Genomic DNA, 27,606 nt, shown 5'->3' with positions numbered 1-27,606 from the left:
TCCGACGTACAGAAAAGGAAAAAAAGGGGGCCCGGGGGGGGGGGGGGGCTTCTCCTCCCGAATACGGCCCTGAATATAGCCAGTGTATGTTTATACATTTAATAACCAGTGGATGGGTCGGTATTACACTCTCATTATAATTATAAAACACTCCCATGATGAATTTTGATGTTTGCCCTGTGGTGTAGACGTACTCTTCATTGTTCTATTAAATTTGTTCCGAGCGTTTACCGAAATAACGAATTAGTACAATGGCGGTGAAAGAAAAAAAAAAATCTGCTTCACATGGTTCATTCAAGACGGAATACGAAGACGATATAGGACGAAAAGAAAAACCTAAATTTTCTATCTTTCCTCTGCACAGCAAACATTACCCATGAAATAAATAAGACCCGGCTATCTCTCAAAAAAGCATTTCATGAACCAATATGGGACAGAATAATCAGCATATTTTTAACGATGATCAAGGCCTCTGACCGTCTCGTCTGGAAAATATAAGATCTACAAGAAAAAACTGACATTGATTCTCTAGCTTCACCGAGGAGAAAAAAAAAGGATTTTTTTTTATCCTTTTCAAAATGTTAAAATGAAATGGGGGGAAAAAAAACACAAATCTCCTGTCATATTTACATTGAATATAAAATAATTGTCCTCTCCCCCTCTAATTCCTTCCTCTCCCTCCCATTCCTTATTCTTTCTCTCCCTCTCTTTCTCCTCCGTTCTACTTCCTCTTTTCTCCTCGTTCCTCTCTTACATTTCTTCTCCTTCCTCTTTCTCTCTTTATCCTCCCTCCCTCTGGTATCTTTTCCATCTCTCCTTCCCTCTTTTCTCTCTCTCCTCTCCTTTTCTCCTTCCTCTTCCTCCCTTTCTCCTTCGTCTGTCCTTCTTCTCCCTCCTTTCTTCTAACATCCCTTCCTCTCTTTCTCCTCCGTTTCCTCTCTTTCTCTCTCTCTCTCCTTGGTCTGTCCTTGAGTGACACTTTACATTGATATTTTTTTTTATTATGTACATTGTACATAGGTACCTATTTATAAATGTATTTTCCAGTCTCATTAAAAAAGGATTAACTGTCTGTGCTTGTTTAGAAGGTCGCCTCAGGATTTTGCAGAGTAGTCGATTTTAAATTAGAAGACCTGCCTTGTACAAGCGCTAGGTCGCGGGTTTGATTCCCGCCCGGGGCAGACTTTGTACTAAACCGATAAGGTTTGTTCCTCTGAAGTTGCCTTTAGTTTCGGATTGCGATACACATATAAAAAGAAGAAGAAAAAAACGGAGAGAGAGAGAGAGAAGGGGGAAGAATTAGATAGGGTTGAGAGGGAGATGAGAATATATTAAAAAAAAAAGTTATTTCCAGTGATACCTATTTAGGGATATTTATCAGATAACAGTTTGAAGGCAAAACTTTTTGTTTGGTTCCATATTCAAACCCAAAATAGTCCTCTACACCTCTATAACTTTATCTACCTTCTAACTATTTGAATAGTCCAGTGCAGAAAAGATGAGAGACGGCAAATTGAATCAGCAATAACTTCTCAGGTTTTTAGTGTTTTTATCCTCTATTTAGGCGACAAAAGCTACCCGTTTCCTCACATTAACCTCGGGGGAAAACCCAGCGATTGCACAGATGGTCACCCATCCGGATAACAACCACGCGCAGGTTGCTTAACTTCAGTGATCCATTAGGTACTGGTGCATTGAACGTGCTATCGCCGCTGGTTTTACATAATTTTTGCGCCATCTTTTTCCCAGTGGAGTGTTCATTTTGTTGTGCGGTTTCATTGTATTGTACTTTTTCAATACTCCTTCCTGTTGTCAGAAATAGGGAGAGGGGGAGGAGGAGAAGAAGAAGAAGAGGAGAAGGATGAGGTGAAGGAGGAGGAGGATGAGGTGAAGGAAGAGAAAGAGAAGGAGAGGAGGAGGGGAAGGAAGTGGAAAAGGAGGAGGAGAGGGAGGGTCATGGGGGGGGGAGGAGAAGGGAGAGAACACTCAAGGGAGGGGGATTTTGTTCATGAAAGTTTGAAAAGTGGCAACATTTATGGAAAAAAGGGAACTTTTTTGATTTGGTGAGTTTGAAAAAAAAAAAAAAAAAAAATGCTGACTGATGTCTTGTGACAAGTGAGGTGTGAGATATTATTTTCGTTCAATATGTTGTGATTTTTAAAAAATGTGTATAGGTACCTTAATAATTATAGGTATGATGATTATGTGAAAATGTGGAAAAATTGGTGGTATAAAAGTATAAGCTATCCAAAGGTCCACTCTTTCATTGGACGGGTCTCTGACTTAACGGGTAATGGCCGGGGGCACAATCACAGTTTCAATTCGGTTTAGGTTTAAAACTCTTGGATTATGCAATCTGATTGGCTGAAAATTTTGAAAGTAAAATGAAACCTAAATAAATTACAATTACTATTATTCCGTTCTACCAAAAAAAGTTCTCTTTTTTTTCGCAGTTAGAAAACATTTGTATGAACGCCCGAAAACTATTCTGATTATGCAATGTGCAAGGAACAAAACATTCCTATCTCTTCCTACTTTTCTTCTCGTCTCACTTTAACTCGAAGTTTCCAATTTTTCAAAACAAGACAAGGATTCAAAATTACTTTCTGTACACAATTTCTTCTCTTTCCTTTTCCCCTCTCTCTTCTTCTTTCAACATTTCTCATTAAGCACTAGCTTTCCTATTTCTCTCTTCCTCTCACTTTCCTATTTCTCTCTCTCTCTCTCTCTCTCTCTCTCTCTCTTTTGTCTATTCGTTTTCTCTCTCACTATCTTTCTCACCCTGTTTCACTCTCATTTTCTCTCTCTCTCTCTCTCTTGCATATTTTTGTTCTTCGCTTTTGTTTTATGAATTCTTTGATTTTTTGAGAGTTCTTCAATTTTTCCTTCGTCCTCTTTCTCTCTCTCTCTTCCTCTCTTTCTTTTTCTCTCTCTCTCTCATCTTCCCTTTCCTTCTATGAACGAAATAAGTGAGTTCGAAGATTTTTACTCTCTCTTTCCTCCTTTCTCTTTCTTTCTCATTGTTGCAAAGTTGTTGTTTAATTTATTTTGACTTCTAGAGCCAAAAACAGAAGAGATAGAGTGTGAAAGAGAAACAGCGAAAGAAAAGGAGAGAGAGAAAGAGAGATAGGGAGAGAGAGAGAGAGAGAGAGAGAGAGAGAGAGAGAGAGAGAGAGAGAGAGAGAGAGAGAGAGAAGAGGAAGAGAAGAGAAAGAAGAGGAAGAGAGAGAGAGAGAGAGAGAGAGAGAGAGAGAGAGAGAGAGAGAGAGAGAGAGAGAGAGAAGGAAACTTGTTTTTTTTTTTTATTTCATGGATAATTAGGTTTAATTTTCACATAAGTTTAATTTTTTTATCTCTCTTTTGCAGCTGCAAGCGGTTTAACCCAACTATGGTCCGAATAGAAGTTAACCCCTTTGTCTTCAGGTTACCTAAAAATGGACATCAGGTATTAAATCTAATTAGCGGAACCCCGGGCTAGTAAACACTATTTGTCCCTCCCTTTCTGCCCGGGGCGGGAATCGAACTAGCAGGCGCTCTACCATCCAAAGCGAACAAAGCTAGCTTTTCTCTCTTCCTAATTCTGTCTCTATTCTCTTCTCCCTAAATCCTCCCTAATTCTCTCTCCCTCCCTATTTTCATTCCGATTGTTTTCCAAATCACCCAAGAAGAGGAGAAATTAAGCCGTATTCATATTCTTTCTTCTCTATTGTTCACAAGGCGAAGTAATGAGCTGAAAATAAACTATTCAATTTCAGATGGCGAGGACTAAACTGTTCCATACAATGGAGCAGTTGCAAATGAGTAAAAAATATAAATAAACGTTCGATTCCTATGTAAAAAGTTGTGAAAAATCCGAATCTGAGGTCAAAACTCCGAAAAAATAACTGTAAAAGGTCGAAAATTCAATTTTTATTTTCCGTTCTGATGAAAGAGTTCAAATATGTGGTGACGTCAGACTTTACGCAGTTGTTTTTTTCGTCCGTTGGTCCTCATTTTTCCTGCTCTATGACTTTGAAACATCACCCAAGTAAGCGCAACTGATCTATTCATCCTGGAGTTCCTGGAGTATGGGAGAGATAAGGAGGACGAAACTGTATGGGGGAGTTCCTTTTACTAATTAGTCGAGAGATTGCCAAATAATGTGAAGAACAATAGAGTCTTTCTAATATTCAAATTAGTATTCTTGGTAATTATTTCTTAGGTCCTTAGTCATTAAATCTCATAATACCTGCTCTATGCGCTGTGCTCTCCACTCCACTCTGTTGATGAATTTTGATGTTTGCCCTGTGGTGTAGACGTACTCTTCATTGTTCTATTAAATTTGTTCCGAGCGTTTACCGAAATAACGAATTGGTACAATGGCGGTGAAAGAAAAAAAATCTGCTTCACATGGCTCATTCAAGACGGAATACGATGACGATATAGGACGAAAAGAAAAACCTAAATTCTCTATCTTTCCTCTGCACAGCAAACATTACCCATGAAATAAATAAGACCCGGCTATCTCTCAAAAAAGCATTTCATGAACCAATATGGGACAGAATAATCAGCATTTTTTTAACGATGATTAAGGCTTCTGACCGTCTCGTCTGGAAAATATAAGATCTACAAGAAAAAACTGACATTGATTCTCTATAGCTTCACCGAGGAGAAAAAAAAAGGATTTTATCCTTTTCAAAATGTTAAAATGAAATGGGGGAAAAAACACAAATCTCCTGTCATATTTACATTGAATATAAAATAATTGTCCCCTCCCCTCTCCCCCTCTACTTCCTTCCTCTCCCTCCCATTCCTTATTCTTTCTCTCCCTCTCTTTCTCCTCCGTTCTTCTCCCTCTTTCCTCCTTCGCATTTATATGTCATAGCTACTCATTTTCCTCACGAGGCTGAGTGGGCCCCGCAACAGCCAGTCACGGAATCAGTCATTTGCATGAAACAAATTTCTTGACCCCGCCGGGAATCGAACCCGGGTCTCCCGCGTACAAGGCGAGCGCAGTGACCACTACGCCATGGGAGCCGATTCTGCTCCGAGTAAGAATCAAACTGACAGGCGCTCTACTCTCCAAAGCAAACATAGGCTGGCTTTTTATTATTTTTCTTTTCTCTTCCTAATTCTCATTTTCTCCTCTCTTGTATTTCCTAATTCTGTCCCTATTCTCCTGCCTAAATCCTCCCTAATTCTCTCTCCCTCCCTATTTTCATTCCGATTGTTTTCCAAAGCACCCCAGAAGAGGAGAAACCAAGCCGTATTCATATTCTTTCTTCTCTATTGTTCACAAGGCGAAGTAATGAGGTGAAAATAAACTGTTCAATTTCAGATGGCGAGGACTAAACTGTTCCATACAATGGAGCAGTTGCAAATGAGTAAAAAATATAAATAAATGTTCGATTCCTATGTAAAAAGTTGTGAAAAATCCGAATCTGAGGTCAACACTCCGAAAAAATAACTGTAAAAGGTCGAAAATTCAATTTTTATTTTCCGTTCTAATGAAAGAGTTCAAATATGTGTTAACGTCAGACTTTACGCAGTTGTTTTTTTCGTCCGTTGGTCCTCATTTTCCCTGCTCTATGACTTTGAAACATCACCCAAGTAAGCGCAACTGATCTATTCATCCTGGAGTTCCTGGAGTATGGGAGAGATAAGGAGGACGAAACTGTATGGGGGAGTTGCTTTTACTAATTAGTCGAGAGATTGCCAAATAATGTGAAGAACAATAGAGTCTTTCTAATATTCAAATTAGTACCTATTCTTAGTCATTATTCCTTAGGTCCTTGGTCATTAATCTCATTATACCTGCTCTATGCGCTGTGCTCTCCACTCCACTCTGTGTTTGGCCTCAGACGAGTTTTTGTAAAATCCTTCAAATTTATTACCTACTTTTCAATGGAAAATAAAAACTTCAAAGCTGTTTTGCTCAAAACTCAATTATCTCTCCCTCTCTCTCTCTCTCTCCCTCTCTCCCTCTCTTTCTCTCTCTTTGAATGAGAAATACCTACCTAAATCCACCAACCTCAGTGGTGTAGTGACCAACCTCAGTGGTGTAGTGGTTAGCACCGTGGACTTCGGATCTGGAGGTTGGTGGTTCGAGTCCTAGTCAAGTCATAAAATTTATTATGATAGGTTGGAAGTTAATGTTAACCCTAGTATTGCCAAGGGGGTCCAAAAGTACCCACGTTTTGTGTATATTACTTATGTCATGCATTATGCCACTTATGCCCGCCACACACATTTATAAGCATGTTTGACAGGTGGTTTGTCAAGCAAGAAGCTTGAACGTGTGTGGCGGAAAAAAGATCACAGGCAGCAGGCAGCCTGGAGTGAAAATTCAATCATTCAACCTAAGTCAACTTTTTTTTCCAAGAGGTTTCATAGATCGATATAGGGAATTCCAACTGTTAAGGTTTTATCGTCCAGAAATCGAATATGGTTGGAAGACAGGATAGGAGAAAGCCAGCCGTTCCGATAACGAACATTATCCGTTCAGGACAAAATCCACCCCGGCGGTAATCCAACCCGCGGCCTAGCACTTACGTTATCGAATGGTATTGGAAAACTATCTTGGGAATATGAGGGTTAAAGAATTTGATTTAATTTTTTATTTTCAAAGGTAGATATCTGTTTGATGTCAAACTTGTAAAAGTTAATATTGGAAACTTGTAAACTTTTGTATCAAAAATAGGAAATATGTAGGTACATACCTGTATTTGTTACCAATGTCTGTCTGTCGATTCTAAGTAGGAAGTTATGTATTCCCTATTTGACTTGGAAGTAGGGTAAGTGTACCATTTATTCCCCCACCTAAAAATCGTACCATTTATTGGCCCACCTGCCCACATTTATTTTTCCAATTTTTGTTTTTATGACTACAATTTTTGAATAGCACTGGTTCGATAGCAGTCTTTAAGCCCTTTCTTTTGATGAAATTGGATCTTTAAAAAGTTCGTCCAGTGCAGACTTATGTGGTGTATGGTACAGGTGGGCCAATAGGTAAATGGTACACTTACCCTATTCACTATTTGATATTGACATCAATGTTCTGGGTCTCTTCAGAACTAAACTTAACCCATTAGTACAAAGCGTCCTATTTTTAAGACACTCGGGAAAATGGCCATAACTTGAAGACATCTCATTTTTTATGGTCCAAATTCAAAGTACCGAAAGTTGAAATGTTGATCTATCACCTAATATGGTCGATGTTGTCTTTTTGTTCGATTTTTTGACCGAGAAAGTCGAGATGTCTCCACTCATCTCATTCTACAGAGGCTCTTTCTTAGTGAGTCCTATTCACCAAACTACCAATAAACATGTTAGATATACGTCATATTAATAAAATAAAATTAAAATAGATAAAATTAATTAAAAATAAACCTGGAACTCACTCACCTTTTTACTGGATTTGAACACGTTGCATTTGAAGATGTTGGTCGATCCGTCCCTGGCAATGTAACTGAATATTTTGAGATCTTGTGAATCGTGAGACACGTAGAATATCCTGTGAACACACAACGGGTTAATGTTTAATTCGAGAAAAGAGACACTATGGGTTAATACGAGAAATCAAATAATGAAATGTGAGCTTCTGGGAGTAAAACTTTTTAGCAAAAAGTGGCACTTACGAGGGGTCGAACCTGGTTTCTGACACCACCACTGGATAGGTTAAATGGACCTTTCCCTAATTCAAGGATCAATTATAATTCAAAAATTTCTAGACGTACGAAATATAAAGAAGTTCCATGCCCTATTTCTTGGGATAGGGAAAAAAAACTACCTATAAAGAGAACTACCTATAAAAAAACTACCTATAAAAGAAGGAAAAAAACTACCCACATGACTCACATGAGAGACAAAAAATGCCGCTTCTTTGGGTTCTCCTCTTTCATCCAGGTTTGACTGCATAAGAATCAACACAACTATTGAACAAATAACTCAATATCTCACTGCCAACATCAAAAACTTGACGCAGCATTTTCTGCTCCCTCTGGGGAATCCTTATAAACAAACCAAGGTAACGATTGATCTCGGAACGAAATTTTCCAAGAAAATGGAATCCCACAGAGGAGAAAGCGAAAGAAAATTGTCAACACATCAAGTAGGTACCTATTGAAGTCTAACAGCAAGTATTGAATTTTAACAACAAGTATTGAAATATTGATGACTTGAAATGTATTGAGGAAGAAGCCCAAGTCAATACAAGTGATAGTTATGTATCTTGTATGATAGGTTGGAAGTTAATGTTAACCCTAGTATTGCCATGGGGGGCTAAAAGTAACCACGTTTTGTGAATCGTGCCACACACGCTCAAGCATGCTTGACAAGTGGCTTGTCAAGCAAGAAGCTTGAATGTGTGTGGTGGAAAAAAGATCACAGGCAGCCAGCAGGCTGGATTGAAAATTTTATTCATCCTTGTTGTTTTTTTTCCAAAAGGTTTTGATAGAGGGAATTTTAACTGTTAAAGTCTTATCGTCCAGAAATCGAATATGGTTGGAAGACAGGATAGGAGAAAGCCAGCCGTTCCGATAACGAACATTATCCGTTCAGGACAAAATCCACCTCCGGCGGTAATCCAACCCGCGGCCTAGCACTTACGTTATCGAATGGTATTGGAAAACTATCCTGGGAATATGAGGGTTAAAGAATTTGATTTTATTTTTTATTTTCAAAGGTATCTGTTTGATGTCAAACTTGTAAAAGTTAATATTGGAAACTTGTAAACTTTTGTATCAAAAATAGGAAATATGTAGGTAGCTAGGTACATACCTGTATTTGTTACCAATGTCTGTCTGTCGATTTTAAGTAGGAAGTTAGGTATTCCCTTTTTGACTTGGAAGTATTCACTATTTGATATTGACATCAATGTTCTGGGTCTCTTCAGAATTGAACTTTAACAAAGCGTCCTATTTTTAAGACACTCGGGAAAAGGGCCATAACTTGAAGAAATCTCATTTTTTATGGTCCAAATTCAAAGTACCGAAAGTTGAAATGTTGATCTATCACCTAATATGGTCGAAGTTGTCTTTTTGTTCGATTTTTTGACCGAGAAAGTCGAGATTTCTCCACTCATCTCATTCTACAGAGGCTCTTTCTTAGTGAGTCCTATTCACCAAACTACCAATAAACATGTTAGATTCACGTCATATTTACAACATATGAATGTACTCCACGTGTTGACAACATAATAAACATAATGTATCATGTCATGTCAGATGGAACATGTTACACGAGGCAGATATGAAGGTTACATCTTTCACCAGGTGAGGTTGTATTTCCTTCTTATACCTACCTTAGGAGGAGAGGAATGGGGTCATACTTCCCATTTCTATCTTAAGGAACGAGAGGAGGAGTAAGGAGAAAGTGAGGTTTTGGGAACCCAAGTTCAAGACTTTGATTGAAATTGACTCTTTTTAAAGCAAATTTAATGAAAATTATTGTTTGCAAAGAAAAAGAACAAGAAGAAGAAGAGGAAGAAGAAGAAGAAGAAGAAGAAGAAGAAGAAGAAGAAGAAGAAGAAGAAAAAAAAAAAAACTGGGTGCTTACTTAACTATGTAGCGAAGTACACACCTACGGGTACCTAATTTTTTAGTCTTTATTTGTAGGTGTGAAGTAACAATGGTGGGAAGTAACAAAATAAATAAAAACTGTCCTGAGTAAATAATTACATAACAACGTCTTCTAGCATATTAATCAGAGGAATTCAGAACAAAGAAAGCTTAATGTTCTACCATTTCTATACCAGCAACCAGCATAATGGGTACTTTTACCTTGTTCCCAACTATGTACCTACTACCTACCTATATGTATAACGTGTTCCCAGTTAGCCACTTACCTACCTCCCTGGATACTACCTACCTACCTACCTACCTACTACATACCTATATAACGTGTTCCCAGTTAGCCACTTACCTACCTCCCTGGATACTACCTACCTACCTCTTGTTCCCAGTAATAAGGGAATTCCCTGACTGGTTGTCGTGTGGTTTTGTCCTGTCGGCATTCAGTCTGTCACTTAACTCTCTCTCTACTTCCCTGCTGCGTGATTAATTTAACGTTTCGTTCTTTCCCTCTTCAAGTTTTCTTTCCCTCCTCCTCCTCCATTTCGTTCCTCCTTCTCCCCATTTTCGTTCCTTCTCCCCCTCCTCCTCCTCCTTCTCCTCATTTCGTTCCTCCTTCTCCCTATTTTCGTTCCTTCTCCTCCTTCTCCTTCTCCTCCTTCTCCTCCTCCTTCTCCTCCTCCTTCTCCTCCTCCTTCTCCTCTTCCTCCTTCTCCTCTTCCTCCTTCTCCTTCTCCTCCTCCTCCTTCTGCTCCTCCTTCTCCTTCTGCTCCTCCTCCTTCTCCTCCTCCTTCTAGTCCTTCTCCTCCTCCTCCTCCTTCTCCTCCTCCTCCTTCTCTCCTCCATTTCGTTCCTCCTTCTCCCCATTTTCGTTCCTTCTCCTCCTCCTCCTCCTCCTCCTCCTCCGTACATTTTTCTTCCTCCTCCAAATTTCTTTACTTCTACTCTCTTTCTCGTATTCTCGTCTCTCTTCTCATTTTTGAAATAATAGGTAGGCGAGTCGAGTCGCATTACCTTTTTCTTCCAAGAATTCCAAGAGAATTTTCCTTCAATTCTAAGAGAATTTTTCTTGAATTTTCCTTGAATTCTAAGAGTCCGTTCCCACTTTTGTCGTGAGTTTCACCCGATTTTTCCCCCTCGAATGTCCTGTAGGAAATGTAATTTAAATGAGAGAGTTCTCACGACACGATTTTTTTCCGAACGACAAGTAGGAACGAATTCGAAGTTCTAACCTGTTTTTTTTTTTTTTTTTTTTTTGTGTAGGTAATACCTACCTGTATCTAGTATCTAGGTTTAGTCCATTCTTTGCAGGTTTTATTTACACACATCTAAAGTCTAAAGCTATATTAGGTATACAATACTTTTCTATTCACTGTAGAATTGTAGATTCTAGTGTAAAATTACCCTTGCAGAATTGTAAATTTTATAAGTGAAGACTTATATGAAAGAAGACCCTAACCCTGCTTAAGGCCTTTCATAAGTAAAATCTCTTTATTAATGCGAAATACTCGTAATTGTAAAGAATCAGTAGCAAAAAGGATTATGTTCATATTTCCATTACAAGGCAGACGGGCTAACCTGCATTCCTCCAACCTCCAAGCTAACTAAAATATAATAAAAAAACTTCAAAGCAGATTTACTCAAAATTCGATTTTCGACCTTACAACCCGTTCACACTACACGAAACGAAATTTTCTTCGTCACGATTTTTTTTCCGTCAGGCGTAGGCGTATAAAAATGACTACCTAGCGTGTTAGCAGTATACCTTCGGAGTCTTTAGACGAAGAAAAATTTGTGACGAAGAAAAATTCGTGCAGTGTGAACAAGCTTTAAAAGGTCCTTTTTCAATAAAAAGGTTCAACACTACGCCTAGAGAAAGACAGGTAGGTTCTTCTGTTATACACTTCCCTGCATAAAACGAAAGAGCGAGGAAATGTAGATGCAAATCTATTCACGCCCAACGAACACTTCAACAGCAAAAGTGAAGAGGAGAATGAAGAGAACAAAAAGTAAGCGAATGAAAGAGAGATAGAGGAGGAGGAGAAAGAGAAGAAGAAGAAGAAGAAGAAGAAGAAGAAGAAGAAGAAGAAGAAGAAAAAGAAGGAGAAGAAGAAGAATGAGAAAGGAGAGAAATAAAAGGAAGGGAACGAGTGGAAAAGATGAAAAAAAAGAGGGATAAGGGTGGTAATAAGAATAATACAGGAGGAGGAGAAGGAGAAGAAGAATGAGAGATAGAGGGAAAGATTAAAAGGAACAAGAAGGAGAAGAGAAAAAGAAAGAAGAGCAGAAAGAGAGAAAAGAGGACGAAGAGGAAGAGATTGTGGAAAAGGAATAAGAGGAGAAGGAGGGGATAGAGAAGGAGGAGGAAAAGAATGTGAAGGAGGGAGAAGTAATGGAGAGAGAGAGAAAGAAGCGAGAGAGAGAGTTAAAGAGAAAGAACCGAGAGAGAGTTAAAGAGAAAGAAGAAGAAGAGGAAAAGGAAAAAGAGCAAAAATTGAAGATAAAAAGATAAAATGCCTTTCTAATTAAATGTACAATATCTAGAGTAGGTATTCTAAAGGTTCTTCTTGTTTGAAGTTTTTTGTCTCGTTTGATATTGGATATGTTTAGTGGAGGCTCAGAAGAAAATCCACTAAAATTTCCTTTATTTCAGGTCGTCTCTTATTTTTCAGGCAGTTCCAGAGTCTAAAATAAAATACTAGCTATGCATAAAGAATGCTGTAGATTTTTTTTTATTTCTATACGAACAAAAGAGAATTCCATGGCCGAAGCAGTACGAAAACATAAATTTTAGAATTTCCTTTTATTTTTTATTATTATTGTTATTATTATTATTATTATTCTTTTTGTAAGCCAGCCGTTCCGAGAACGAACATTATCCCATCAGGATAAAATCCGCCCCGGGCGGGAATCGAACCCGCGGCCTAGGGCTTACAAGGCAGACGCACTACCAACTAAGCTAACTAGGCTGGTATTCCATGTTTTCACTCGGCCATATTTGCTTAAGTTTGTCTTTCTGTTTAACTCTTCTTTCTCTTTCTTCTTCTTTAAATTCAAATCTTAAATCCATTTTCCACCACTTTTCCGCAGTGCCTGATGTGCAAAAAATGTAAAGAACGAAAAATTATATAAAAAAACTCCTCCTTTTCCTCCATTTTAAAACCAGCCCCCCCCCCGCCCCTCCACCTTATCCATATTTAATGTTACCAACGTGTGAATGACATATTTATGTACTCGGAGAGAGGGGGGGTTCTGAAGTTTCAGCAGAAAAAAGTTTCCAAGTTTTTTAACTTCAGAGTGGCGTGTGTAAAATTCGTAAATTCTTACAGTAGGTACCTACCTATGTACGAGTATGTAGTAGGTACCCAGTCATTAAAAATTAAGATCTCGAGTTACTGAGTGGAAAAAGATGAAAAAAAGGAGGAGGAGAAGAAGAAGGAGAAGAAATAGAGGGAGAAGGAGGAGAAGAAGAAGAGGGAGAAGAAGTAGAAGGAGAAGAGAAAGAAGAAGAAGAAGAAGAGGGAGAAGAAGAGGAAGAAGGAGGAGAAGAGGTGAGGAAGAAGAACAAGAAGAAGAAGAAGAACAAGGAGGAGAAGAGGAAGAAGAAGAAGGAGAGGAAGAAGAACAAGAAGAAGAAGAAGAAGAAGAAGAAGAAGAACAAGGAGGAGAAGAGGAAAAAAAAAAAAAAAAAAAAAAAAAAAAAAAAAAAAAAAAAAAAAAATAGGTATATGAAAAGAAAAAAATAAATGATAATAAAACATCCTTTTTCAAATACGACCTCTAATGAAATTATGGGAGATATAAATTAATTAAAAAATCAGGAAGATATAAATAAAATTAAAAAATAAGAGGTTGCGAGGTTGAAAGCTGAAAAGTATCAGATATTATGACGATAGCGGTGGGGGAAAGTAGATTAGGAAGAAAAAAAAATCTTGTGTGAACATCACACAACTTTCCTTATCCTATTGAATGATGCTTATTTGAGTGTTCTTGTACAACACACGACTTTCCTTATCCTATTGAATGATTCTTATTTGAGTGTTCTTTTACCCTAATTTTTACAATATCTCTAACCGTTTTGTAGCTAAGCTGAAAACCGCCTTATCCTATTGAATGATGCTTATTTGATTGTTCTTTTACAATATCTCTAACCGTTTTGTCGCTATAGCTGAAAACCGCCACAAAAATCGGTCGAAATCTGTCCAAAAGCGGTCAAAATACCGCCAAGCGCAGCAACCATCTCAACCAAACGTTTTGTGTTGCATCCTTGTCACATTTGTGAACTACATTCCAAATTTCAAGTATCTAGCTCTAGCTCATACCGTTCCCGAGATCTCATTGAATTACACCAAAAAAGCGGTAAAATGCCGCCAAGCGTTGCACCGGTTAAACCAAAAGTTCCGATTGTTAAATTACACCGAAAACCGCCAAAAAGCGGTAAAATGCCGCCAAGCGTTGCATCGGTCTTAACCAAAAGTTTCGTGTCGCATTCTCACATTTGACAGCTACATACCAAATTTCAAGTCTCTAGCTCTTACCGTTCTCGAGATATTTTGTTTACAGACAGACACACAAGGGTCTGAAAATGGAAATCGAGTTTGGAGCAAAACTGTTTTGTAGTTTTTGATTTCCATTGAAATTAAAATCAAATCATGAATCCTCTGTGGTAAAGCAGAGAGATTCTTCACAACTTTTGTGGATATTACAGCAATAGTTAGTTCCTCTTTTAATGTTAACTCTAATAGTCTAATGAAATGGAAATCGAGTTTGGAGCAAAACTGTTTTGTAGTTTTTGATTTCCATTGAAATTAAATTAAAATCAAATCATGAATCCTTTGTGGTAGAGCAGAGAGGTTCTTCACAACTTTTGTGGATATTACAGCAATAGTTTTAGTTTCTCTTTTAATGTTGACTCTCATCTAAACGTATCATCAATCTTTTTACAGTTTTCATAATGCTGCCACAGGTCGCTCGCTACTCGTTTAAAGTAGCTACCCAAGTACCTATCGAGCTGAAGCTACTCAATTGTCCTCACAAGGGTGACTGCACCCCGAACTCCAAGCACAGAGCCGAAAAAGCAGTTTTAATCTTTTTTTTTTTTTTTTTTTTTTTTTTTTTTTAGGTAATACCTGTATCTAGTATCTAGGTTTAGTCTATTCTTTGCAGGTTTTATTTACACATCTAAAGTCTAAAGCTATATTAGGTAGGTATACAATACTATTCACTGTAGAATTTTAGATTCTAGTGTAAAATTACCCTTGCAGAATTGTAAATTTTATAAGCGAAGACTTGTATGAAAGAAGACCCTAACCCTGCTTAAGGCCCTTCATAAGTAAAATCGCTTTATTAATGCGAAATACTGGTATTGTAAAGAATCAGTAGCAAAAAGGATTATGCTCATATTTCGATTACAAGGCAGACGGGCTAACCTCCATTCCTCCAACCTCCAAGCTAACTAAAATATAACCAAAAAACTTCAAAGCAGATTACCTAATTTACTCAAAATTCGATTTTCGACCCTACAACCCGTTCACACTACACGAAACGAAATTTTCTTCGTCACGATTTTTTTTCCGTCAGGCGTAGGCGTATAAAAATGACTAGCGTGTTAGCAGTATACCTTCGGAGTCTTCAGACGAAGAAAAATTTGTGACGAAGAAAAATTCGTGCAGTGTGAACAAGCTTTTAGGTCCTTTTTCAATAAAAAGGTTCAACACTACGCCTAGAGAAAGACAGGTAGGTTCTTCTGTTATACACTTCCCTGCATAAAACGAAAGAGCGAGGAAATGTAGATGCAAATCTATTCACGGCGAACGAACACTTCAACAGCAAAAGTGAAGAGGAGAATGAAGAGAACAAAAAGTAAGCGAATGAAAGAGAGATGGAGAAGGAGGAGGAGAAAGAGAAGAAGAAGGAGGAGGAGAAGAAGAAGGAGAAAAAGAAGAAGGAGGAGGAGAAGAAGAAGAAGAAAGAGGAGAAGGAGAAGAAGAAGAAGGAGGAGAAGGAGAAGAAGAAGAAGTAGGAGAAGGAGAAGAATAGGAATAGTGCAGGAAGAGGAGAACAAAGAGATAAAGATGGGAAAGATTAAAAGGAACAAGAAGGAGAAGGGAGAGAGGACAAGGAATAAGAGGAGAAGGAGATTAAGGAGGAAATAGAGGAGGAGGAAAAAATGTAAAGAGAGAAGGGAGAGAGAGAGGGAGAGAAAGAAAGGGAGAGAGAGAGTTAAAAACAAAGAGAAGTTGAAAGAGGGAAAAAAAAGAAAGAAGAAGAGGAGGAAAAGGAAAAAGAGCAAAAATTGAAGATAAAAAGATAAAATGCCTTTTTATAAGTGAATGTACCTACAATATCAAGAGGTTGTTCTTGTTTGAAGTTTTTTGTCTCGTTTGATATTGGATATGTTTAGTGGAGGCTCAGAAGAAAATCCACTAAATGTTCCTTTATTTCAGGTCGTCTCTTATTTTTCAGGCAGTTCCAGAGTTCAGAATAAAATACTAGCTATGCATAAAGAATGCTGTAGATTTTTTTATTTTTATTTTTATTTTTTTTTTATTTCTATACGAACAAAAGAGAATTCCATGTTTAAGAGAGAAGGAAGACAGGATAGGAGAAAGCCAGCCGTTCCGAGAACGAACATTATCCCATCAGGATAAAATCCGCCCCGGGCGGCGAGCGGGAATTGAACCCGCGGCCTAGCGCTGGCAAAGAGGAATTTTCTCATTTGAAAAGTTAAAACCCATAAGAGCGGAACTTTTCTTTTTCGTTGGATCTTACTGAAATAACCGCTTTTAACGCCGGAATGGTACTGAGTAACTTACTATATTGAAATTTCTTACTAGGTACATTGAAAATAGTAAGAAATTTTGTTTTCTAACAGAGATATTAGCGAAAAAGAGAGAAGGGTTTGGTCAATTTTGGTGTGACTTTAATGTAGGTCTCGGCTCTCATGGGTTAATAGATTCCGGAGAAGAGATTTTTAGCTGAATTCCCTTTAAGGATGATTTTGTTAAAGAGGTTTAATAGAGGGAACTGTAACCGCTAAGGTCTTATCGTCCAGAAGCGAAGGGAGAAGGAAGACAGGAAAGCCATCTGTTCCGAACGAACTACCTATCTTTTTAGGATAAAATCCACCACGGGTGGAATCGAACTCTTAAACTCGGTAGGTAAGTGGTAAGAAGGGGAGATGAGAAAAAAACTGTAGAAAGGAAGGAAAGCGATGCTCCCCTAATAGCCTCCATGAAGACCACACCACTACTTTACCACACAGTATATGAAAGGTACCTACAATCATTGACGCAGCATTTTCTGCTCCCTCTGGGGAATCCTTATAAACAAACCAAGGTAACGATTGATCTCGGAACGAAATTTTCCAAGAAAATGAAATTCCACAAAGGAGAAAGCGAAAGAAAATTGTCAACACATCAAGTAGGTAGCTATTGAAGTCTAACAACAAGTATTGAAATATTGATGACTTGAAATGTATTGAGGAAGAAGCCCAAGTCAATACAAGTGTGATAGTTATGTATCTTGTATGATAGGTTGGAAGTTAATGTTAACCCTAGTATTGCCAAGGGGGTCCAAAAGTACCCACGTTTTGTGTATATTACTTATGTCATGCATTATGCCACTTATGCCCGCCACACACATTTATAAGCATGTTTGACAGGTGGTTTGTCAAGCAAGAAGCTTGAACGTGTGTGGCGGAAAAAAGATCACAGGCAGCAGGCAGCCTGGAGTGAAAATTCAATCATTCAACCTAAGTCAACTTTTTTTTCCAAGAGGTTTCATAGATCGATATAGGGAATTCCAACTGTTAAGGTTTTATCGTCCAGAAATCGAATATGGTTGGAAGACAGGATAGGAGAAAGCCAGCCGTTCCGATAACGAACATTATCCGTTCAGGACAAAATCCACCCCGGCGGTAATCCAACCCGCGGCCTAGCACTTACGTTATCGAATGGTATTGGAAAACTATCTTGGGAATATGAGGGTTAAAGAATTTGATTTAATTTTTTATTTTCAAAGGTAGATATCTGTTTGATGTCAAACTTGTAAAAGTTAATATTGGAAACTTGTAAACTTTTGTATCAAAAATAGGAAATATGTAGGTACATACCTGTATTTGTTACCAATGTCTGTCTGTCGATTCTAAGTAGGAAGTTATGTATTCCCTATTTGACTTGGAAGTAGGGTAAGTGTACCATTTATTCCCCCACCTAAAAATGTGAATGATATATTTATGTACTCGGAGAGAGGGGGGGTTCTGAAGTTTCAGCAGAAAAAAGTTTCCAAGTTTTTTAACTTCAGAGTGGCGTGTGTAAAATTCGTAAATTCTTACAGTAGGTACCTACCTATGTACGAGTATGTAGTAGGTACCCAGTCATTAAAAATTAAGATCTCGAGTTACTGAGTGGAAAAAGATGAAAAAAAGGAGGAGGAGGAGGAGAAGAAGGAGAAGAAATAGAGGAAGAAGGAGGAGAAGAAGAAGAGGGAGAAGAAGTAGAAGGAGAAGAGAAAGAAGGAGAAGAAGAAGGAGAAGAAGAAGGAGAAGAAGAAGAAGAAAAAGAAGGAGAAGGAGTGAATGACATATTTATGTACTCGGAGAGAGGGGGGGTTCTGAAGTTTCAGCAGAAAAAAGTTTCCAAGTTTTTTAACTTCAGAGTGGAGTGTGTAAAATTCGTAAATTCTTACAATAGGTATCTACATATGTATGTAGTAGATACCCCTACCCAGTCATTAAAAATTAAGATATCGAGTTACTGAGTGGAAAAAGATGAAAAAAAGGAGGAGGAGAAGAAGAAGGAGAAGAAATAGAGGGAGAAGGAGGAGAAGAAGAAGAGGGAGAAGAAGTAGAAGGAGAAGAGAAAGAAGAAGGAGGAGAAGGAGAAGAAGAAGGAGAAGAAGGAGAAGAAGAGGCGAGGAAGAAGAAGAAGGGGGAGGAGGAGAAGGAGAGGAAGAAAGAAAGAAAAACATTTAATTACACCACACTGTCGCCAACCTAACAATATTCTGTCATCCCTCCTTCTCCTCCTTTCTTCCCCTCCCTCCTATTATTCCTTTCCCTCCCCTCCTATAATCCCTTTCCCTCTCCTCTATCTAAAGAAAAACATTTAATTACACCACACTGTCGCCAACCTAACAATATTCTGTCATCCCTCCTTCTCCTCCTTTCTTCCCCTCCCCTCCTATAATCCCTTTCCCTCCCCTCCATTACCCCTTCTCTTCCCCCCCTTCCCTCTCCTCTCCCCCCCTAACTCTAACGCCAGTGTTATTATCATGGCATAAAAAACACCCAGCAAAATGCAACCTGAATTTCTAATGAACTTTCCTATCTTTTGCTTACAAGGAAAAAACTACAGGGAGAGTCCTTAAAGAAGACTTTTTTTTTTGCTCAAAGAAATAGGAAGGCTTGGTCGGATAAATATCTTGGTGGGTGACTTTTTGTCTTGAATTTCTTTAGAGAGAAAGAGAGAGAGAGAGAGAGGGTATCTTTACCTATCTAGCTGTAGAGTTTTTTTTTTTTTTTTTAGGAGGGGGAATAAGGGGGGGGGGGGGGGGGGGGGAGAGAGAGAGAGAGAGAGAGGGAGAGCTAGTCAAGTATCATCGCATCAGTCCTACCTAATAAAAGTTTTGTTTGATAGAGGACCTGCCCCTCGTCCTACTTTTCATAAAGTAAAGGGGGTGAAATTCTACGTGTGAACGCCTGGTATCTTTGCGAATATGCAATGTGCAATAGATCTTTGGATTTGAGATGCTTTGGATTTGGAATTTGCATATTTGCAATTTATTTCAAATTTCAATAATTTACAAATTGCAATGCTTCATTCTGGTTCTGATTATCCTGGTTTCTAGGCGGATAAGGCTAATTTCTAGGTTGTTTAGCCATTGATGTAGGAATTCTAGTGACACTGGCACCACCCAGTATGAAATAAAGAGCCCTGGCTGTCGCTTCAGCTGGCGACGTAAAAAATTCAATTAAATATTTTCGACATCCTCCCTATTGCTTTCTACAATCTTCATTAGAAGGCGTCTCTGTTACAGAGGAACGAGTGGAAATGTGGTTTATAAGGTGACCTTTAACGCTTTAAACTTTAATTTAACGCCGCTATTAGGTCTATAAACTCAACACGTGTTTATCCCTGAACCAAACCAACCTCAGTAGTGTAGTGGTTAGCGCGGTGGACTTCGGATCTGAAGGTTGGTGGTTACATCAGTTACTATACAGTTACATCAGTTACTATACAGTTACATCAGTTACTATACAGTTACTATACAGTTACATCAGTTACCATACAGTTACATCAGTTACTATACAGTTACATCAGTTACTATACAGTTACATCAGTTACTATACAGTTTCCTCTATCAAACCTCTTGAAAAAGAGAGAGAGAGAGGACTTACCTGTAAATAGGATGTTGCATGATGACCATGTTTGTTTCATCGAGCCAGTCTTTTTTCTGAAAATCAAAACCAGAAAAATCGGAAAAGTTAGAAAAAAGACCTGAAAAAAACTAATTAGGTAATTCGGGTGATTAAAATGGGGGTGGGGGGAAAGTGTTCAAAATAACTAAAGTCACTAGTCGTAACACTTATCTACGTAGTCTAAAAAGGAGTGTCCAAACAGTCGACCGACGAAGTATATTATATTTTCGTGTCCAGACTGGTGGTAGAAAGTTTTGACCGACGAAGTGAATCTATGTTGTCGAGGCAGTGTGGACGGTTCGGTAGACATCGATCGACGGCCGGTGGACTATGTGTGGACACACCTTAATAAATAAGAAGATAGAAAGTAAAAAGTAGAAAAACAAAAATAGGTACATGAAAAGAAAAAAAATAAATGATAGTAGATTATGCTTCCAGAATTCGCGGTCTTGAGCGGATTTTTGCCAGTTCTTGCCAACTACTCCTTTCAAATCTTTGTCCCATCGGTTATCAAAGTCGTCCTATAAATAGGTACAACTTTTTTGTGTCTTAGTATGGCCGTTCCATTGTTCCATAGTATACCTGTATCAAAGATCGAATAACATGATATTGTAACCTACACCCAAACCCAGGTCACAAACTAATAAGCTTAACTGAGTTTTTTTATATACCTATATGGATTTACCTAGCTATCTATGTCCCATCGGTTATCAAAGTCGTCCTATAAATAGGTACAACTTTTTTGTGTCTTAGTATGGCCGTTCCATTGTTCCATAGTATACCTATATCAAAGATCGAATAACATGATATTGTAACCTACACCCAAACCCAGGTCACAAACAAATAAGCTTAACTGAGTTTTTTATGGATTTACCTAGCTAGGTATCTAAAACTTTTTTAATTCTAAAAATACGCGAACGATTTCATTTTATTACCTCTATTACCTACTTTATTCACCTACTATACCTTTATTACCTACCTACTACTAAATCATTTTAAAGTTGCCATCTCGATATTCTTATACCTATGTAAGTAGATACTTATTATAGATACTTACCCATGTAAATTTGATTCCAATTGAATTAGGTATACACTATACATATAACTTTTTCTAAAAGGTACTATAACTATGTACCTAGTACCTTACCTACCTACTTTGAGGAATATGACGGTACCTTATTCATATTTGATTACCTACCTACTTATCCACAATATTTTTTTCCCTTTTCTCTGTGACTTTGAAGTTAGAGGGAAACCCTCTATTTAGAAAGCTTTCTAAAGTTCTAAACCTATAGGTAATAGTGCACTTTGTATATTTTTATTAGGATTTCAACCAAATATAATAATAAAGGAAGGACGGACTAAAAACCTTTAACATCAATAGTTAGGTTCGCAGAATCTACCATTTGGATTAGTCAGGTCCGCAGGAGTCTATATACCATTTGGACTAGTCAGGTCCGCAGGAGTCTACCATTTGGACTAGTCAGGTCCGCAGGAGTCTACCATTTGGATTTGTCAGGTCCGCAGGAGTCTACCATTTGGACTAGTCAGGTCCGCAGGAGTCTACCATTGGGATTAGTCAGGTCCGCAGAAGTCTACCATTTGGACTAGTTAGGTCCGCAGAATCTACCATTTGAATTAGTCAGGTCCGCAGGAGTCTACCATTTGGATTAGTCAGGTCCGCAGGAGTCTACCATTTGGATTAGTCAGGTCCGCAGGATCTACCATTTGGATTAGTCAGGTCCGCAGGAGCCTACCATTTGGATTAGGCAGGTCCGCAGGAGTCTACCATTTGGATTAGTCAGGTCCGCAGGAGTCTACCATTTGGACTAGTCAGGTCCGCAGGAGTCTACCATTTGGATTAGGCAGGTCCGCAGGAGTCTACCATTTGGATTAGTCAGGTCCGCAGGAGTCTACCATTTGGATTAGTCAGGTCCACAGGAGTCTACCATTTGGATTAGTCAGGTCCACAGGAGTCTACAGGTCAAGGTACAAAATGTGGTGGGAAATTTTCTTTCGTAAAATTTCATGAAAATTGGCGAATTGTTCGGCACTATTTGGCGTTTGTCGTGAAACAAACAGTCATGTGGTCAGGACCTTAATCAGAGTTCAAAGTCAGTCTAAAAATCAACTCTTGAAATAACGCAATCGGATTGGTTGATTTCATCGGTTTCAGCCAATCAAATTGCGTCATGCACAAAACTTACCTTTTTCTTTTTCCTCAAGGTAACTTTGACCCCCTCCACTGACACTTCTAGGGTGACCTTTTTCTTTTTGATGCCTTTCGCTTTAAATTCATACTGGAAAAGAAAACAGGAAAAAAAAAAAATATTATGCACAAAATATGGATGATAACTGTAGATTTAAATAGAAATTGTAAGCAAATACATAATAAAACTTCAAAAAAAAAAAAAAAAAATCAATTTTTCCGACACTTTGAGAATTTTAATATCTATGCAGAAGTACCTACAATTTCACTGTCATTCTTTGTTGAACTCATAAAGAATCAAGATAATATCTATCAACAAAATTCTACTCTTTATTAGTTCCTGAATATAGTTAGTTTGAAATCCATTAATTTGTTTGTTGGTGTGTGTGTGTGTTTGTTTGTTTATTTATTTGTTTTGTTTATTACCTATTATGAACTTACTCGTATTCGCCTCATGGCCGCTACTATTTCTATTCGACTGGTCGGTCTTGGAACGTCTAGAGTGCCAATGTACTGAAACAGACACAAGAAAAAATCCAGGAATTAGGTATTGTCTAAGTTTTTCGTTATTCAAATTCGATTTTTGCAACAACTTTTTTCTTCCAAAACCCATGCTTCACAATTTTGTTCTGATATAATACATCCCATAGTTGGCATCATTGGTTCTATTTGCTCAGAATTTAGTTACTTTGTTAACAGAACACTTTTTTTTGTAGGATTTTTTAGAGACTGGACTTTTTTTTTCATTTTAAAAACGGAACTCTGATAGGTGATGTGATAAGTTGATCAGTATCTTCATGAACACTCCCATCGAATATCAACATGACCTTGACCGATATCCACCTCAATGGAAACATGACTCCTCAGCACCAAGCGTGTTAACATGGACATCGCTACTCGGAGTGATAGCACCAATCAGTGTATGATGACGTCACAGCAGTCACCTGAACAATTAGCAGCTAATCAGCATCACCAGCCCTAGGTTGCGGGTTCGATTCAATCCTGGGATGAATTTTATCCTAAACAATGTCACGGGGTTATATGACCCATGGCGAGAGGATAAATGAAAACACGTCGATTGAGGAATGAATACCTAGTTGTTATTTATTTTTTATGGGGTGATTTGGAAAGGCTGTTTTCTTACTTTCCTTATCCTACAGGAAGGAAAGTAATGTAATCGACGGGAGTTTCTCGTCTTTTTACTTTCCTTATCCTATAGGAAGGAAAGTAATGTAATCGGGTCAAATTTTCGATGGTCAAATTTTAGTGCCAAAACACGTTTTGAGGTCCCTAGAGCCAAAATCCAAATTCAGCCATTGGTCCGTGTGTGCTGTCTGTAAACAAAATATCTCGAGAACGGTAAGAGCTAGAGACTTGAAATTTGGTATGTATCTTTCAAATGTGACAAGAATGCGACACAAACAAAATATCTCGAGAACGGTAAGAGCTAGAGACTTGAAATTTGGTATGCAGCTGTAAAATGTGACAAGGATGTGACACAAAACTTTTGGTTAAGATCGGTGCAACGGTTGGTGGCGTTTCGGCCGCTTTTTGGCGGTTTTCGGTGTAATTTAACAATATCTCGGGAATGGTATGAGCTAGAGCTAGAGACTTGAAATTTGGTATGTAGTTCACAAATGTGACAAGAATATAGCACAAAACGTTCAGTTGAGATAGGTGCTATGGTCGGCGGTATTTTGACCGCTTTTTGACGGTTTTGGACCGTTTTTTTGGTGGTTTTGTAAAAGTTAGGTTAGGAGAACATCCAAATAAGCATCATTCAGTAGGATAAGGAAAGTCGTGTGATGTTCACACCAGATTTTTCTATCCTGTCTTCCTCCTCTTTTCCAATTCTGGACTATAGAGACCTCCGTTGTGACAGTTTGTTCTATCAAGAAAACTTTATTTTTTTATCTGAAGGAGTAATTAGGTACAATTTCTTTCTTCTTCTACATCCATGCCTATCCAAGAACGGAAAAGTTTGGTTTGGAAAATTTTCGCCTTGGCCGGGATTTGAACCCAGCACCCTCCGGGTTTAGAGTCAGTGCTCTTGACCACTCGGCCAATGAGTTACTATCGGAAGTGGACAAAGTGTACAATTACGTACAAGGGCAGTTGAGTAGGTACTTAGGTATTCTAGAAAAGGTTAGAAGGATGAGGATTGGGATGATAATGGCTTTAGTGGACTCATTTGCATTTAGGTAATTAAATTTTAATGATCCCAACATTTGGAAATTTATGTCAACTCTAGTGACCTAACCATCTCATTTACGAGTAGGTATAACAGCTCACATAATATATAGGTAGGTATAACATAACATTCAAGTGATACGATTCACATACAAAACTGTGGTAGGTATCTCCACTATTTTTTTTTTTGTCTTGCACATTGCATAGTTTCATATTTTCACGGCGTCCATATAAATTGGCTTTTTTTTCAAGCTGTTTGATAGACGGAACGAACGGTAACCACGGAGGTATTTTATTGAGAGGGGGGTGGGGGGGGGGTGGATATTCCAAATTTTTGGAGTCCACCCTGTAGTAGTAAAGGAGGGAAATTAAAGATCGAAGGGGGGGGGACCTAGCCCTACCCCTAAATACAACCCTGTATGTAGGTAGGTAAAAAGAAATATAAGAGGTGTGTCCCAATGTTAGAGTTATCCCCGCTGCCCTGTTTTGTGACCGGGCCTGTGTTTGGCTAATTAGAGGATTATAGACCGCCCCATTAAATTCAGGCGTGACGTTTATATAATAATTACGTCTATAAGCATACTCTCAGCACAGAGGCCGGGTTTAATGACTTGCTGAAGTGACGGACTATGAGTTTTCCAGTGAGCCCGTAGCTATAGGAAAAATCCAGCCGCTCCGAGAACGAGCCTTATCTGTTTGAATGGAACAGTTGCAAATGGGTAAAAATTATAAATAAATGGTCGATTCCTATGTAAAAAGTTGCGAAAAATTCAAATCTGAGGTCAAAACTCCGGAAAAAAAACTGTAAAAAGTCGAAAATTTAATTTATATTTTCCCTTCTAATGAAAAAGTTCAAATATGTGTGACGTCAGACTTTACGCAGTTGTTTTTTTCGTCCGTTAGGTAGCGCCACTATGCAAGCGCGCTAGCGGAGGAGCATAAAGAACTGCGCAGAAACGTATGCGCACAAACACATTAATGCGTTGCCCGAGCTTTGCTCGAGACATTTGATGTGACGTCATCGCCTGCGGGAGCGTATGCCGTGACGTCAAAGGTCACGATTTAGCGGTATTTTTTAAATCGATTTATCTCGGGTCTAGAAGTCGTAGAAGAAAAATAAAAATTCCGTTGGTCCTCATTTTTCCTGCTCTATGACTTTGAAACATCACCCAAGTAAGCGCAACTGATCTATTATGCCCCGGGCAGAAATCGAGCGCTTCCCTACAAGCTAATTAGACTGGCAGAGACGTAAAACTAAAGCCGTGTCCACATAGTCGACGTCGCTCGATGACTTGACAACATAGATTCACCTCATCAACTCGTCGGTCGACTATTTGTGGACACTCCTTAAAATAATACTATCATTGAAGATGTCAGCTCCCATGGCGTGGTGGTCACTGCGCTCGCCTTGCACGCGGGAGACCCGGGTTCGATTCTTGGCGGGGTCAAGAAATGATTAATTCCGTGACTGGCTGTTGCGGGGCCTACTCAGCCTCGTGAGGAAAATGAGTAGCTATGACATATAAATGCGCATAGCGACCGGTGCCAGCACCGTAGGTAAACATTGGATTTTAGGATTATTGAGATATTGGGAAAATCCTACAATGCTGCAGTGAGCACCCAAGTTGTGACATAATAACACAAAGAAACTGCATTTAGGTACATTTATTTTTATTTTACTATCATTGAAGATTCTACAATGTCGGATCCTTCATATGAACTTGATAATTTCATGGTACAAATAATTTATGTACATAATTATCTCTTTTCACTTTGGTGATGATACTGGTAGGACATACCGTTATCCATGTAGGTATGTTTCAAGGTCCACAAATTAGAACTGTTTTACTAGTCAGTATCAATTAGAACGGTATACCTACTTGTTACTTGTTCTACATACATCGGGTTTGTGTTTCCTAAAAAAAAGTTATTATTTATTTGGGGTTTTTTTTTTCCAAAAAAAAGTTTTTTTTTTTTTTTTTTGTTTTTTTTTTTTTTTTTTTTGTAAAAAAGGTGATAGGCAGCTGGTTGATTTGTACTTTACCAGACCTTGTCACTTGCCTCGGTACTCGGTAGTATTGTGGTTAAGACGCGGTTCGAGTCCAAATTGAGGTATTTAATTTAATTTATTTATTTGACGGGTCACACAACCCAGCAATACAAAATTACATCAACAAGAACACAAGAAAAAGAACAAGACAGTAACAAAAACAAAAGTAAAAAGTAAAAATTAATTCAAAATACATAAAAGACCTACCTGCCCTACTCACTTTATTTATGTAGAAAAAAAAAATCAGACTGTGATTTCACGTAATAAACATTTGACAAAGGTAATGAAACTACCACCTCAGTCAAACAACCATGAAAATTTACACGATAACTCTGAAATGATTAAACCAGATCCTAGATCCCTAAGAAAAAAAAAAAAAAAAAAAAAAAAACGAAAGGCGTGAAGAATAAAAAAATCAATCGCATACCCCAAAAAAAAAAAAAAAAAAAAAAAAAAAAAAAAAAAAAAAAAAACGAACCCAGGTCTGATGCTGGCCATGCACTCTCGCTCAGACGGTCTGACAGTGAGTGCCCGTGCACGGTATGATAGGTCCAGGTCTGTCAGACAGTCAGAACGTGGTGTGGCAGAAAAAGCTTCAGACCAAGGTATCTCAGACGGTCTGATCTGAGAGTGTCCGGCATCACGTGTGATATTAAATAAGTGACGTTATTAAATAGAATGAGACGTAGTTGTAGCACCTATTCACCTCTTCAAACATGAGGTCACAATGCCTCCGTCTTGAAGAAATAGGTGGTAATTCCTAAGAAAAACGATTAATACCTATTTTCAATTATTTTTCCTTGGAAGCGAAAATTTCCCACGTCTTAGGCTAAAAACAGAGAGGATCGGAGAGCAAAGAGCATAGAGTTTTTTTTTTTTTATTTTGCTGATTTTGCTTTCAGTCAGTTCTCTGCGGTCTCAATTCGCTGCTTCTCTACCTGCTCGATTCTCTACGCTCTCCAGTACTCCAGTCCTCTCTGATTTTAGCCATAGGGGGTCAGAACAACTGCACTTTATTATGGGAATCAGAGGAAGAAAATTAGCTAAGTAACTAAGTACATGAAATGAAATAAAGAAATCGATGCAATATGTACGTATAGCATAGGCTTACGTAAGATCAAAACCTCGGTTTTAAGAAATACATTAATTTATTTATTTTAGGACGTCCAATTCCATAATAAAATGCAAT

General features: G+C 38.2%; 1 protein-coding gene and 1 non-coding gene across 2 annotated transcripts in view; both read right to left on the bottom strand.

The window, feature by feature from the left end:
• LOC103516659 (carboxyl-terminal PDZ ligand of neuronal nitric oxide synthase protein) overlaps positions 1-26,643 on the bottom strand; it is a 31,010-nt gene extending 4,367 nt beyond the window's left edge. Inside the window, exons 1-5 of the mRNA XM_026828992.1 lie at positions 26,625-26,643; positions 22,619-22,690; positions 22,176-22,268; positions 19,948-20,003; positions 7,384-7,492 (exon numbers count right to left, since the gene is read on the bottom strand). Of these exons, the coding sequence (XP_026684793.1) occupies positions 7,384-7,492; positions 19,948-20,003; positions 22,176-22,268; positions 22,619-22,633 (273 nt within the window). The 5' untranslated portion in view covers positions 22,634-22,690; positions 26,625-26,643. The remainder of the gene's footprint in view (positions 1-7,383; positions 7,493-19,947; positions 20,004-22,175; positions 22,269-22,618; positions 22,691-26,624) is intronic.
• Trnat-ugu lies at positions 4,945-5,016 on the bottom strand. The gene has a single exon. It is a non-coding gene; the product is annotated as a tRNA-Thr (tRNA).
• Positions 26,644-27,606: the final 963 nt, after the last annotated feature.

This window comes from Diaphorina citri, unplaced genomic scaffold (assembly GCF_000475195.1).
Source record: "Diaphorina citri unplaced genomic scaffold, Diaci psyllid genome assembly version 1.1 scaffold1634, whole genome shotgun sequence".
NCBI lineage: Eukaryota > Metazoa > Arthropoda > Insecta > Hemiptera > Psyllidae > Diaphorina > Diaphorina citri.
Note: the sequence above shows the minus strand (reverse complement) of the source record. Positions and strands in the feature narration are given on the sequence as shown.